The sequence below is a fragment of the Musa acuminata genome, chromosome BXJ1-7 (genome assembly GCF_036884655.1).
Source record: "Musa acuminata AAA Group cultivar baxijiao chromosome BXJ1-7, Cavendish_Baxijiao_AAA, whole genome shotgun sequence".
Classification (NCBI taxonomy): Eukaryota; Viridiplantae; Streptophyta; class Magnoliopsida; order Zingiberales; family Musaceae; genus Musa; species Musa acuminata.
Window position 1 is genome coordinate 10,049,085 of NC_088333.1, and position 13,935 is coordinate 10,063,019.

Here is a 13,935-nt window from a genome sequence, read left to right on the forward strand (position 1 = left end):
GTCAGGGGGAGAGCTCTGCTGCACCGTCGGGGAAGAGGCAACCTCACCTTCGTTCCTGCACACAAGTCGGGTCGGAGGCTCGGCCCGACCCCTCTGACGATCAAGTCGGAGGAAGATGTGGAGGGGGTTTCAAGAGAAGAAGTCTCTTCCCCTGTTCGTTTAGAACTTCGGGGTATTTGTAGATGAGTTTGATGTTACCTGATGTACCCGCTTGCAGAGGCAGGACGATACCTCACGTGGCGTCTGACATCGCCACTGGGGTTGCGTGGAGAACTGGGCTGCCGCAGGGTATGGGCGAGCCTCAGTCGACGAGCTCTTGTGCCTCGGCCGAGCGCACGGGGTCAAATACTGAGGTGGTTGGTGACGTTAGCGCACATCGAGTCGGCATTAATGCTTGCTTCCTCGGGCAATGCGTCCACCTGGCGTGGCTGACGTCGTAGCCATTTTTGCCCTTATCAACTATAACATGGTATTTTTGTATTATGTTATAATATTTTTTTAGTCTTGCTAAAAATACTGTAATTGAAATGATTTATCCTATAAATCGATTATGAGAGAAAAGAATAAACGGCTTATGGTATTTGATTCAGTTTGAAAATCTCATGAAAAGTATTTCTCAAGAAACATAAAAGAAAAATTTTAGAAAAAGTTATCTATATTTTTTTTTCTTAAATTATACTTTGATATAAAAAAAAAATAAAAAATAATCTATTTTTTTTACTTAATTTTGTTAGTTTGATCGATTAGATATAATTACTTCCCCTACCCATCTGGGAAAGAGATGTAGACGCAATAGAAGGAAAGGCTCGTATCGATTACCTCTCTTGGGACATGAAATTAATGGTTACCTACTTGATTAGCAAGTAAACCTTTAAATACCTTTTAATTCATTCTTTTGTCCCCACCGCCAACCTTCAATCACCGACATTTTCCATGATCCATTCATACCCGTTCCTCTTTTACATCACGTTGGAAGTCATGGAAAGTGCAACACTCGATCTTTCTTCCCAAAGACATGTCCCACAAACTCATCCTCGTGCCGAAAGACGATGGGCAGTACCAATTCGCCACCACCACCACCACCACCACTATCAGTACACATCTCTCAATTGATTATACATCATCATACTACAGCTCATAGACAATATTATCATCAAGTACTCACGAGAAGTTGCAAATTGATTTGATGAATCATTATACATGCCAAACTTGCCAACAAATGAAAAAAATAATTATCCATTTTCTAATTCTTGATCACTATTACTGATCATTAATCTAAAAATGACATAGTTCGCTGAGGGAGCTAAATTGGTCACATAGACAATCAATAATTTTCTATTAGCTGAGCGTTCATGAAAAAAAATATAAGAGGAAGAATAAAATATTAGGCGATTGTCCGAAAAGATATCTTATTTTTATATTTTTCCTGCATGATATCATTTTTAAAAATTCTCAAATCATCATCCACTGTTTCAAAAAGTTTAAAAATGTCCTCCAAAAATAATTCACAGTATTTTTTTTGTTGACAAATATTTACAGTATTCTGTGTATTAATTTTTATCCACAAAATACTATATAATATTTCAAAAACATTATATAGTATTTTCGTTTCAAAAGACTATGATATCAAAAATATTATACAGTTTTTTTAAAACAAAAAATATATAATATTTATAAAATAAAATACTATATAGTGTTTTATGGGTAAAAATCAATTCATAAAACACTGTAAATAGTTCGTGGAAAAAAAATTGGATTTGGGCAAAAGAAAACTTTTTTAAGGAGTGTTTTTGAAACTTTTAAAATAAGATAGGATGGTTTTGAATTTTTTTTTAAATAATACTATCTAAAAAAATAATATATATATATATATTTCCGGAACAGGCGTCCTTATTCCTGCACATCACTGTTATGCCCGTCTGATGTGCTGCTCCATGAGGCGGAGTAGGGACGAACACGGTGGGAAAGTAACTTCTTTTACTTGGGATAAGCCTACGAGTCACTTTTTGTCAGCCTACACCAATGCAGCTAATACATGCTCTATACCCCCACAGTGTCCTATTTCTGAACATAGGCTTTTCCTGCCTGTCTCCTCCATGTGCTTACCTCTCTCAATCTCCCTCTCACCAACCCGACGCTATTTCCCCTCTTCTCTATTCAACAAGTCCAGCGGGCGTGTCCGATCTCCTCCCCCATCTCACTCCACGGCCATAAATCATTGGAGCTGACTCTTTGGATTCCGCGCTGCTGTCCTTTCATTAATGGCCGAGTTGTTGAAGCCGGAGAAAAGCTAGCCATTCGAAGAGAGATTTTGCGCCTCTCGGATGAGGGATTCCTTGGCTTGTTCCTCGTGGCATCGAGTGCGTCTCCTTGATTTGAGTTGGTCCATGACAAAACGCATTATATGGAATTCACATATAAAGCCATTGTCCTCTGATGATTTAACGGACGCATGTTGATCCCCATGCTGTAGCTTGTGACTCTATTACATGCTGTACAATTTAGATTAGCAACCTTTGTCTCTCTCTCTCTCTCTCTCTCTCGTACTTGACACGCTACAAGACAAGAGCGCTCTCGTTAACCTCACTTCTACCGTGGTTAAGACGCCGACACCTTAAATGCACTCTACCATGGGAACTATTCTCTTCCTGACTAACACAGGTAGCTTTGGCCCCTTTCCGCCGTACTCTCTCCACTGTGTCAGCGCCACTACGATGACAAAAGGAAGATGAACGGAAAAAAGGCGCAGCGTTAGCCCAGCCCTGCTTGGAATCTTCCACGCTCACCCTCTTCTTGGCTGTTTACCCAAATCATCCAACGCCGCTGCTCTCCCAATCGTACGGTCCAAGACGATCCCAACCTCGAGCCGGCACACCTCCACTCGCTCATCCCCTTCCCTGAACGCTCACAGATAGCCGCCTTATTCCGTACCTTCACAGCAGCAATGCTTTTGCTACCCACTTACATCTCATCCGCTGCGCCTACCTCCCCTGGCGTTGGAACCCATCTATGGCCCCACGCTGTCTCCGATTCGGCATCAGCTTATCATCGGGCGGCGACTGTGGGTGAACGCATAGCCACCACGAGTCCCATTGGGACCTTGGATTCCTTTTGATCAGTACGCATTGATCTAAAAGAAAGAGTTTCCACGTGGGCCGTACGATGATCTGGATGGACGACGACGATGGTAATAAGCTTAAGCAGAGTTCACGGTGACAATATAACGGACGTCGAACGACCAGTGAGTCATAAATATTTATCCTGAATTATAAGCTGTTATTTCCGGCTGAAATTTAAATAAACCCAAATAATAGCCAAGAAAAAGTAAGTATTAGATGTTTATATTTGTTAATCTTTTAAAAAATCAAACTGATTGTTATTCACCAGCTTACATCTCATCATCTTCTTCTGACCATTTGATGTGAATCAGACGGACGAACTTGCGATAATCCGCATCAACGGTTCACCGGACGTAAAGGAGAATCTGGGGCGGTGAGTGGCATCACTGTGATTCAATAACAAGGATAGGAGATTTATGGTAATTGAAGCCTGACCACAGTTATTGCCAAAGCAGTTTGTCGCCAAACAAGGGTTCCGGACATAACGAACCCCTCGCACGACCGGCAGCATCCCGTTTCTCTCCCCGATCCATGTGATTTCACCGGAATCTAGAATCTGCCACCGGTTCTGCGGGTGGACCAAAGCGGGAGTCTGGTCCGACGGCACGTCGCCTTCGGCTTGTGTCGAAATCGTGTAAACGGGATAAACGCAAAAGTAACTGCGACGCTGAGGCCGTTAGCTTGGATCAGATCCACGGTTTTTTCTCCGGTTTTAGCCTGCGCTTCTCGGTGAGAAAGGATAAAGAGGGCGAGGCATGGGGAAGTACACGAGGAAGTGCAGCAGAGGGGTCGAGAAACTCTCGGTGATGGAGGTGACCCAGGTGGTGGGGGTGAGGAGGAGGGCACGGGTCCCCGCCGTGGCCGTCGCCGCTGACGCGGCCTCCGCCAGAAGTTCGAAGCGGAGGAAGACGGCGCCGCAGCGGACGACGGAGGTTGTGCAGACGTCGTCCTACCTCCAGCTTCGGAGCCGCCGCCTCTTCATGACATTCCGGAGACCAAGGCTGCTGGCAGCGAATTCGGCTGCCTACAGCACCGGCCCTGCTGTGGAGGGTGTCTCCCGGTGCTCGAGCAACGTTTCCGGCGACGTGGTGGTGGATGAGCAGGTGAGTCGTCGGAATCCGAAATCCCTGTTGAGATTCGAACTCGTTCGCCTCGAATTCACGTCAGTTCTTGCTTCTTCTTCCTTCCTTCGGTTCAGGAGGGCGAGGGTCTAGAGCGCTTGACGTGCAATTTTGGATCCAGAAGAGCGAGGTTTGTGCGCTTACAATTATCAAACTTCCCGCCTTTTCTTCTTCCAATGTTCTTTAGTTTAGGATTCCCTGCTTTCTCTTCGGTAGAGAGACGACCCCCTCGAGAGATGCACGACGCGAAGCGAGCGATCAGAAATCAACCACAGCAACATCGACTTCAAGAACGAAGACAGAGGTGGAGATCGAGGAGTTCTTCGCGGAGGCGGAGAGGGAGCAGGCGCAGCGCTTCGCCGCCGAGTATGCTCGTATTTCCTCTCTCTCTCTCTCTCTGTTCGTTTTCTTGAAGCTGAAACCTTCACTTTTTTGGGTTCCGCTTCGCCGCAGGTACAACTACGACGTCATCGGCGACGTTCCGTTGGACGGCCGCTTCGAGTGGGTTCGAATCCTCCGATGAAGCGAAATGGCCAAAAACCGAGAAGAAAATGACTTTTTCTTCAATTCTCTATTTGATCTGGTTTTCCTTTAGGGAGTTTGTGGTTTCTTCTAGAAGCTATGTACAAAATTGTACGTTAAACAACCGCCATTTCGTCTCTGTTCGCTGGCCATTTCTCCACCTCCTGTCCGAGTCACAGACAGAAGAGGAGGAAGGAGAATAGTCTGTTTGGTCACCCGTGTTGTACTCCTAATAAATGCTCATCTGCTCTCCCCTCTCCTTTTTCCGTCATTTGATCTCGTGCGCACGGCCAGCCTTGGTTGGCGGACGAACCGAGCCAGAAAAAGGCTTGGCGGAGGAGACAATACTGGCAGTCTATCGCTTGGGTAGCAGGGTGCTGCGTTACGTGTACAGAGTCTCCTTCCTTCCCTGGGTCTACACAGCAGTTGCGTTTTACTGTCTGCTTTAATCTCCATCATCTATCGCACCTGAAGGAGACTTCAACTCGGATGATTTGCTGGCTACTATTGGGGCGGCATCGGATCCCGTGACGGGTCATCATGAAATGAGATGAGATGAGATGGAAGAACACTACACAGGGCGGGGAGAGACAGAGGGGATGGAATGTTACCAACTTCGGAAGTCGTGTGAGAAATCAGAGATTGTAATTTGAGATGCGTGATTTGTGTTACATGTGATTCGGGAGGTTGGACTTATGGGTCTGTGTATACTTCAGGTGGTGGGGTCCCTACAGGGGTAACATTTCGCGTGGAGTACCATAGAAAGTAGAGCCTACTTCCATGTGATAACTGAGAGACTTCATTAGAATGCTGTTTGAGGCCTTGTCGAAGTCATCTTTCTTGTCGTGGTAGTACAAGAGACTATGTTTACTTACGACAAGAGAATTTTATTCTCCAAAAACTCTAAAAGATTTTCCTAAAAAATCCTGTTTAAAAAATATGATTAGAATTATCTAAACGTAGCTCTCAATGTCTTAAAAGAATCTCTTAACCCTATCAGAACTAAAAAGACTCGAGATCACCTTACAACTAAAAATACATGACCATTGATTTGATCTAAAAAGCAACTAAAAACTGTGGACAAAATATTATTAAAAATAATAAAAAGTGAAATTCAATTGCAAAGACTTTCACCACTTTGTAATAAATCCTTACAGCTCATTGGAGCAAAATTTTACATGACAAATGATGACGTCTTTCATTAGCTAACTATCAAAATTTAATCGTCTTATAAACAATTATAGTTTATATGGATAAACAATTAGATACTAAATGTTCCACTCTCTGTCATTCAGTTTTGTCTCGATATTTGAACTTTATCTCTATATACTTTACGTTCTCGATTAGTTTTATGACCAAGCGTTTCTTCCTTTATGAGAACAAAAGATCGATGATTTCACGAAAGTCCCATCTCTGTAGTACCATGGTGTTGCCATGCCCATGACCCTACTATCAATTTTTTCATGATCGGTAGATATATCTATTTGACACTCCTTCAATTTCACCTCCATTTTAATCGATGCTTTGTTTTGGATAGCTAAGTTCCTTTGGACTCGTTGTCTCTTCCTCGTCCCTTTCGACCTCATGCTTCAACATCTCTGTGTTCTCCCAACAGTTTTCCTTGGTCGATAAAAAGATTGACTGCAACTCCTATGCATGACCTTTGCCATCATGTTGTAGGGTTCTCATCAATTTTGGTCTCCTTAGCTTCCTTGGTAATAATGTTCGTTTATTCGGTCTTATACTCTAACTTGTCGGGCTCCTTTAAGCGAATATGGGCTTTGGAACAGTCCAACTCTCTAACAGCACTGATCAAACCTCTGCATTATCAAGTCTCTCAATGAGACACATTACTTGCATTCGAACTTTTCCCTGGGTGGTACACAGCCCGATGATTAAAGCTTTCATCCTATGTAAAATTCTCAAGAGGTATACAACCATATTATCCTAACCCCTCCCATATATATTAACTCTTTCGTATATACTAACTCTTTACGACCCACTCTCTATATAAATCATAGCCTATCCATTAATTCTTGGGAGTAGAAATTGATGATTTTTAATTTATATTATATTTTTTACTAAATTACATTAGTTTGATCTATAAAAATTATCAATGATATAACTTGGAAATCGACCCTTGGTCCATGATCAATGATTTGATAGTTTCTCGAAGCTTGAATCCTTATCCATATTTGCATTCCGCCCGAATCCGATAGGTAGGATTCGGATGGTGTGTGATCAAAGTGGTCAACTCAACCAAATCTCTCCCCTTTAAATAATGGTGAAGAGATTTCTTGTTTTGTTTATGTTTCTAGAATGATAGAATGACGGATCTATACCAGTATATTTTATTCCCAAAATCTCAAGATAATATTGCATCACGTGTTTCAAACAACGTAGTCAACGATTGATTATGTTTACACATCATTCCACTGATAGAGGGAAAAATAAATGCTCTAATGGATAAATCAAGCAATGAAAGGATAAACACACAAACTCCGACCTTCTTCTTCTAAGTATAACGCTGCCGTTTCCCTCTGCCATTTCAAAGACACGTTTTCACCCTTTTTAAGTTTTCCCCGCCGCTATACTTGCCTTTTGATTGGACAAAGTTGTCAGGTGGTAGAGATAAGGGCCCCACCGTAGGCTGCTTGTCACATAAATAGTAGGTAGATAGACAGCTTAACCTTTTCACCAACTGTTTAATGAATCATGAGTTATTTTCAGCCAATCTGCCTGCTTTGTGATTCGGGAGGAGTCCATGGAGCAACGTGGGGCCCATCGAGGGGTCAGGATCTTCTCCCATGAAAGGTGAAGCGAATGTTCGGGTACCGAGAAAAAGTATGATTTGTAATGGTTCTTTATCCTACGCCACCGCGAAATATGGTGTCGATGCTATCCAAATCATAAGGGAAAGCTTCCATGGCACGAACGGAAGCGAAACGAAGCGCTCATAAGGGAAAGCTTCCATGCTGTCCCTTCTGATGTCCTCGGTTCGAGTCCTTGCACGAAGAAATTGGGGTTCTTCTTCTCGCTCGACGGGGTTGGATAGAGTAGGGTTTCTTGAGAGGGTTGGACCGCGGACGTTGCGGTGATGTGGGGCGAAGGAGGGCGATTCTACTGGGGGAGGACGGAGGGAGAAGAGCAGAGGGAAGTGAAGGGCATCGTGGTGCTGTTCGCGTGGATATCCAGCCAGGAGAGCCATCTGAAGCCTTTCATCGATCTCTACTGGTCTCTCGGGTGGAGTCCCCTCGTCTGCCATGTCGACTTTCTCACGCTGTAATCGCTGACGTCTCTGGTTATTTCTTTCTTTCTAGCAAAATTATGCACGGCATCGACTTACGTCAGTTGTCTTCGATGTCTCGGTTGTTCCAGTGCCTTTGATCTTCTACAAATTCATTTTTTTTTATACTGAATACTTAAGGCCTATGTGCAATTGGGGTTCTAAAGTCGCGAACTATAGCATGATCACGCCGAATTCTGAATATATAGTATTCCTGCGAGCAATTCTTGAGTCGAGCATAAACGTGTTTGCTTTAATTAGGGTATATTGTATGTTTTTAGGGAGATTGATATTTTTTTGTGTGTGTATTTATCTACAGCAGAACGTATGTTGGTAGACATAGCCCAAGCTTCCTTCAAAACTTTCAATAAAGAAAATTGCCCGAGTCTTCAGTTGATTGAATTTGTTGAAAAATAACTCTAAATATTACTGAGACAGTCTTGTGAATTATAAATACGATATTGTGACAAAGGAAACTTATTGGCTTTCAGGACTATTTTCTAGTTTGTGATAGTTATCTGCTACAGCATGTATCTGTGATTGGATATGCAATTTTAGGATCTGTTTCTTTTCCTAATTCGTGACCATCTTTTCCAGTATTGCTTGTTTTCCAATGACATGTATGAATGAAAATCTTATGTAAGGATGGTTTCTTATAAATAAATAAATGATCAATATATTTTGATCTATGGATTGTAATTTTCTTTATTTTGTTTTTTTTTCCTTATTTTACTTCTTGTACCTAGGGGTTATAATCCAGAAAGATTAGAGACTGACGTAGTGAATGAATATTATTTCTATGATTATGTGCAAGTGGGTGAACTTATAGTTTTATTTTTAATGATGCTACTCTGTTAAGACGTGCAGAAACATGAGCTTTAATTTTCTAAGTGTCAATCCTTAAGTCAGAGTTAGTCTAATTTTCTCTTTTTTTCCCCTTTATCTCACTTAATTCATCTTTTTTTTATTCCGCAAAAAAAAAACTAAATTCTTGAAAAAAATGCTTGCAAGTACATGTATGTCTTCATCCTACATCTTAGGTATCGAAGTATCTATTCCTACATCACATTTGGTATTAGAATTCTTGTTTTATATGATACTCGTATTAGGTTACTTATCCCACATCATGCTAGTCATAAAGTTTCAACTATTTAGGGTTGTTAGAGAGGGGCCTACCATGAAACATACAGTGTCATAGTAAATTGTTTTCCTCTGCATTGATGATCTTATAATTATTGAATGTCCCTTATTATGTTTTGGATCACAGCTGCCTTTTGGCAGTTTGTTTATGTTAGTCCCATGCCTTTTCTTCTTCCAGGGTTTTTTTTGTCTGGATGGTAATTGTCTCTAAACCTTGTCAAAATGATGTTAGTGTCCAAAGAATCACCGGTCCAGAAGTTAAAGAACAATAACTACTCAAGTGACAAGGCTGATCTCCAAATATCATGCATGCCATTTTTACTTAAGCTAATATTAGAGTCTAGTAGTCTTGACCATACTCTTAGACCATGCACGTCCCTGTCCATCTCTTGCTGGTTTTTGTTCTGATATTTAACAATATTTTCTTACTGAAATGATAAATCTTCTGGAGTTTTCAGGTTCATAATTTGAAATTCTTTGCAGATTTTTCACTGACAAGGCCACTTCACTAGCTCATGGTATACTTGATGAGCTCTTGAAGGTTAGTAGTTGACTATAATGAGTTCCCAAGGGCAAGCATCCAATTATTTACTATTAGACTGTTGATTTTCCATACTTGGAGGATTAGTTGTAACCACATTTACTCAGATAAAAAGCAGGTCCATATTTTGCACCATCAGGCTGCATCCTTGAACCTGCCTTTTGCATCATATTATCTAATAATTATTTTCGTAATAAAGTGGTCTAATTTTGTCTGTACTTTCTGTCTTGTTGGAGTAACAGGTTATAAAGATCAGGCAGTTACCAATTGTGCTCATGAGCTTCTCTTTGGGATCAAAAGGTTGCCTCTATAAGGTTCTTCAGGTGTGTGCAGTTGTGCTGGATCATGGATGTCCAACAAAATGACATCTTTGATTTATACTTCTTTGGTACACTTTTCTAATTAATGTCTGAGCTCATTAAGAATGTTCTCTTATATAAAATTGGATATATAATATATGTTTCTTCATGCTGAGACTATGGTTTATGCTCCCTTTCACCAGATTCTTGATGGAAAGTGGCAAAAAGGACTCAAACTGGTATGCTTGTGTTCTTTTAGTAAAATTTTCATTACTTGTAATGACTTCTCATAGCAAATTTCTGCATCCTTTTTTGTGATGTTCAAGCTTATAACCGTTTTCTGGTTTATGTGTTTCACACTAGTTCATGATAGGCCTTAGTACTAATGATGAAAACTTTTGTGATGTCTAAGTCAAAGACTAGTTGATGTAGGGCATATGCATAGGGGAAAATAATTTTTTTCTAGGATATAAAACGTGGTAGAGAGAAAAGATGGATAAGATAGTACTCAAATTCACTTCAGTTCCTAGTCATCACTTGTAGGGTCCTGGCCTCACTTCAGATGCACCTCACACATGGATGCTGGTGTCACACTATTGGGCATAAATGCTAGAATCTCATGGCTCTACGAGCCACTTCTAGGGATAATGATCTCTGTAACTTGGGAAAAAAATTCAATCATTTATGTTTAAGATTATAAACTTTTCCTTTTTAATAGACCCCAAGTACAAGAAGACAAAGAAATACAAATATCTCATAGACCAATCCTGTGGAATCTTCACTTCTATTTCTGCTTCAAAGAGATGGTTTTTCTATTAGCAATATTTTTGATTGAGGTTATTTTTAGTTCATTCCGAACTTCTTTAGTTGATAATATTTCAAGAAATAAAATTACTACAAACATAAAACAGAACTAATTGCTCCAACATCACTAATCACCTGATACCTGTTGAATTCTTATTGGCTGATAAAATTTTATGTTTGTATGTCAGTCTCTTTAGATGCTTTTTTTTGTGAATTCGAAGTTCCCTTGATATCTAGGTCATGTTTACTTTTCTTTCCCAAATACCAGGAGCCGTTAATACACATTGCAGAATAAGAAACCAATACATTCTGTTAATTCTGCTTGTACTCTGTCAAGTTTGTTTTTTCTCATTTTTTGAAATTTATATTCCTATTTTTAGTTTTTTATTAAAAAAAACTTGTTTGAAGACAATTTTTAATAAATCTTGTTTTCTTCACTTAAGGATGAATATCAGCTCATAAGAGAGTGTATCTGTGGACAAATTTATGATTCTAGTCCTGTGGACTTCACTGCTGAATTGGCTACTCGATTTCTCCATCACACTTCTCAGAGATTGTTTAGCCCAACAAGAATAACGTCATGGATGACAAAAGTCCTGACATCTAGTCTGGATGCTGTTTTTCTAAGCAGATTTGAAGCACAGCGTGCTGAATATTGGCAGAGTTTGTACTCATCAGTTGTAATGATCTATTTCTTTATGTTCAAGTCTTTTTTACTACATCCAACTAAATTTGTTGATTTTATGTGGCATTTCCATTCACATCTTTTTGGTTTTGATATGCCTGCAGAGTATGGGCCCTTTTCTTATATTTTGTTCGGAGGATGATGACCTTGCCTCTTACCAAATAATCTTCAATTTTTCCCAACATCTGAACGAGCTTGGTGGTGATGTTAGACTTGTAAAATGGAGCAATTCCCCGCATGTAGGTTAGTCCTTACCTGATTTTCTGCTTTTAATACAACATGAAGATATTCGATGGGAAAATGGTTAAAGGGTCTTTTAGCTAACAAAATATCATTATTTTGCATACCTGATTTTCTGCTTTTAATACAACATGAAGATATTTGATGGGAAATGGTTAAAGGGTCTTATAGCCCACAAAATATCATTAAAGGGTCTTTTAGTCCTTTGCTTTTAATACAACATTAAGATATTCGATGGGAAATAGTTAAAGGGTCTTTTAGCTAACAATATATCATTATTTTGCATCATTGTTAGCATTCGATACCTCTGATGATAACTAGGCCCGAATCATGTGAAACAAATTATATAGTGACTAGCTGTATCAGTAAATCTGGCTTTCTATGTACTGTCACTTTCGAGGAGTGACATGGCTGCAGTCATAAATAGACTTTGATGGTGAATTCAATTAAAGGTTCTAAAATGTCATGTTCATTTGTGAAGATGAAATTCCAAACTGAAACTTACTTGTCGTATGATATGTACTTAAAAATCTTTACAGGTTTTGAATCTTTCTTTTGAGTCCACCTTGGTGTTGCATATGCATTAGGTTTTAGAGGTTTTATACATGTAAAAATATAGTTTTCCTTAAGGTAGTTCTAAAACCTTTTAGTTATTGCTTTTGCTGGGATGCTGGTTTTGATTTTAATAATATTGTTTCCGCTAATAGGAAAATTGATCTCTAATCTAGTGCTTGTCCTTTGATGAGGATTGAAGAAGTATTTGTTCCGTAAACATGTCTGTCGCAGAAACAAAGAAAGTTTGTGGAAACATATATTGGACTTGAAATTTCTGTCTGTGAACTTACTATTAGGAAAGTACCATCATATGAAATCTTGAGCAGTTTTTAGTTGTGTCAAGCACAATTTTAAGCTTGTGATAGATCTGGTCCTATGTGTATTTTTTTGTGGTGCTCTTGAAGGCTGTGTCGGAGCCATAGATAATAGCAGCATTTGTCAATCAAGTGCCAACACATTGCAGTTCCTGAATCATACAAGGGAAAAAATAAATGCTGGAAGCCACATGAGAAGGTTGTCCTACCAAGTGTCATAAAAGATCATCCCACTTGTACGTCTTCAGACCTTTCCCACTAGCAACTGAAAATACCATATTAAAAGATGGGGTATGCCAAATTATAAGCATATCGTGGCACCAACCTTAGTGTTTGGACTCAATCCGAGCAGTACAGTGTGGCTAATGACTGCTCAAGATTGCCTTCACAATAAATGCTACTATAGACTCATATTTAGGTCTTTCTTGGATTGTGCCTACTTGAACATTTTTTTTATTGCTTCTTTGCAGAAGAAACCAGTTTTGCTATCTACAGCAGTATAACTAACATTCAAAACCTTGACTCTTTTGATATATTTGTGTTCTTTCTTTCTCTGCTGTCAAGATATTTGGATTTCTTTGTAATCTTAAGTTGTTTATCTGTAGGGCATTATAGTCATCACCAAATTGACTACCACTCTAATCTCGTTGAGTTTCTTGGGAAGGCAGCTACTGTTGTTTCTCAGAGAAGAGTATTTAATGGAGGAACAGAAAACCTCAGAAGTTCCTGTGACAGTATGTTAGAGCCCTCCTGCAGCCTTCACGACGCACTAAGCTCAAGCGAGAGCTTAAGAAGGGTGGCCATTGGACCCAATGATCATTTCTTCTCACCCAGTTCAAGCGGCAAACTTGAAGTAAAAGATGGAAGCTCTTTGCATGATGACCAGAAGCCTAATTTGTTTACTTCACCCAGCATCAATCCCCATGGATATCTAAGCCAGATCCTATTTGATGTGTGTGTTCCCAAGAATGTCGAGGGCTGGGACATAAAGCCAATTACCTCAAATGGGAAGCAGTCCTCCGTATCTGCCCGCCGTCGCGGTCCTTTAAATCCTATAAGATGCATCAGACGCTCAAGATTGTAGACCGTTTCACGCGAACTGTAAATATAATTTGATGGAGCTTGGCAAGGTCTTTGGCAGAGAATCCAGAATCTGATCACGCTGCAGGTATATTGTGTCTTGCTAATCCCATTCTCCTGTTCTTTCTTGTTTTTGCCCCTTCTTTGGAGAGTGTATGTAAAAGAAACTTTCTTATGTAGGTGATCGTGTAAAGGTTTCTTTAATAGTAGTCACATAGATAAAGCAATA

The 13,935-nt window shown here is 40.0% G+C and overlaps 2 protein-coding genes across 3 annotated transcripts; both read left to right on the forward strand.

Moving 5' to 3' along the window:
- The first annotated feature begins 3,555 nt into the window (after window positions 1-3,555).
- On the forward strand, window positions 3,556-5,015 carry LOC103991539 (cyclin-dependent kinase inhibitor 1-like). Its single transcript, XM_009411028.3, has 4 exons — window positions 3,556-4,222; window positions 4,318-4,370; window positions 4,457-4,606; window positions 4,694-5,015. The coding sequence occupies exons 1-4, from the start codon at window positions 3,875-3,877 to the stop codon at window positions 4,761-4,763; spliced, it is 621 nt and encodes a 206-aa protein (XP_009409303.2). The 5' UTR covers window positions 3,556-3,874; the 3' UTR covers window positions 4,764-5,015.
- A 2,624-nt stretch (window positions 5,016-7,639) lies between these two features.
- Window positions 7,640-13,935, forward strand: LOC103991540 (uncharacterized). Of its 2 annotated transcripts, XM_009411029.3 has the most exons (7): window positions 7,643-8,044; window positions 9,672-9,729; window positions 9,972-10,052; window positions 10,232-10,267; window positions 11,276-11,512; window positions 11,622-11,760; window positions 13,232-13,935. In XM_009411029.3, exons 1-7 carry the CDS (start codon window positions 7,860-7,862, stop codon window positions 13,708-13,710), a joined length of 1,215 nt encoding a protein of 404 aa, XP_009409304.2. In that variant the 5' UTR covers window positions 7,643-7,859; the 3' UTR covers window positions 13,711-13,935. The 2 variants fall into 2 exon arrangements, with proteins under 2 accessions (XP_018684996.2, XP_009409304.2); XM_018829451.2 differs by lacking the exon at window positions 11,276-11,512 and having other exon boundaries at window positions 7,640-8,044.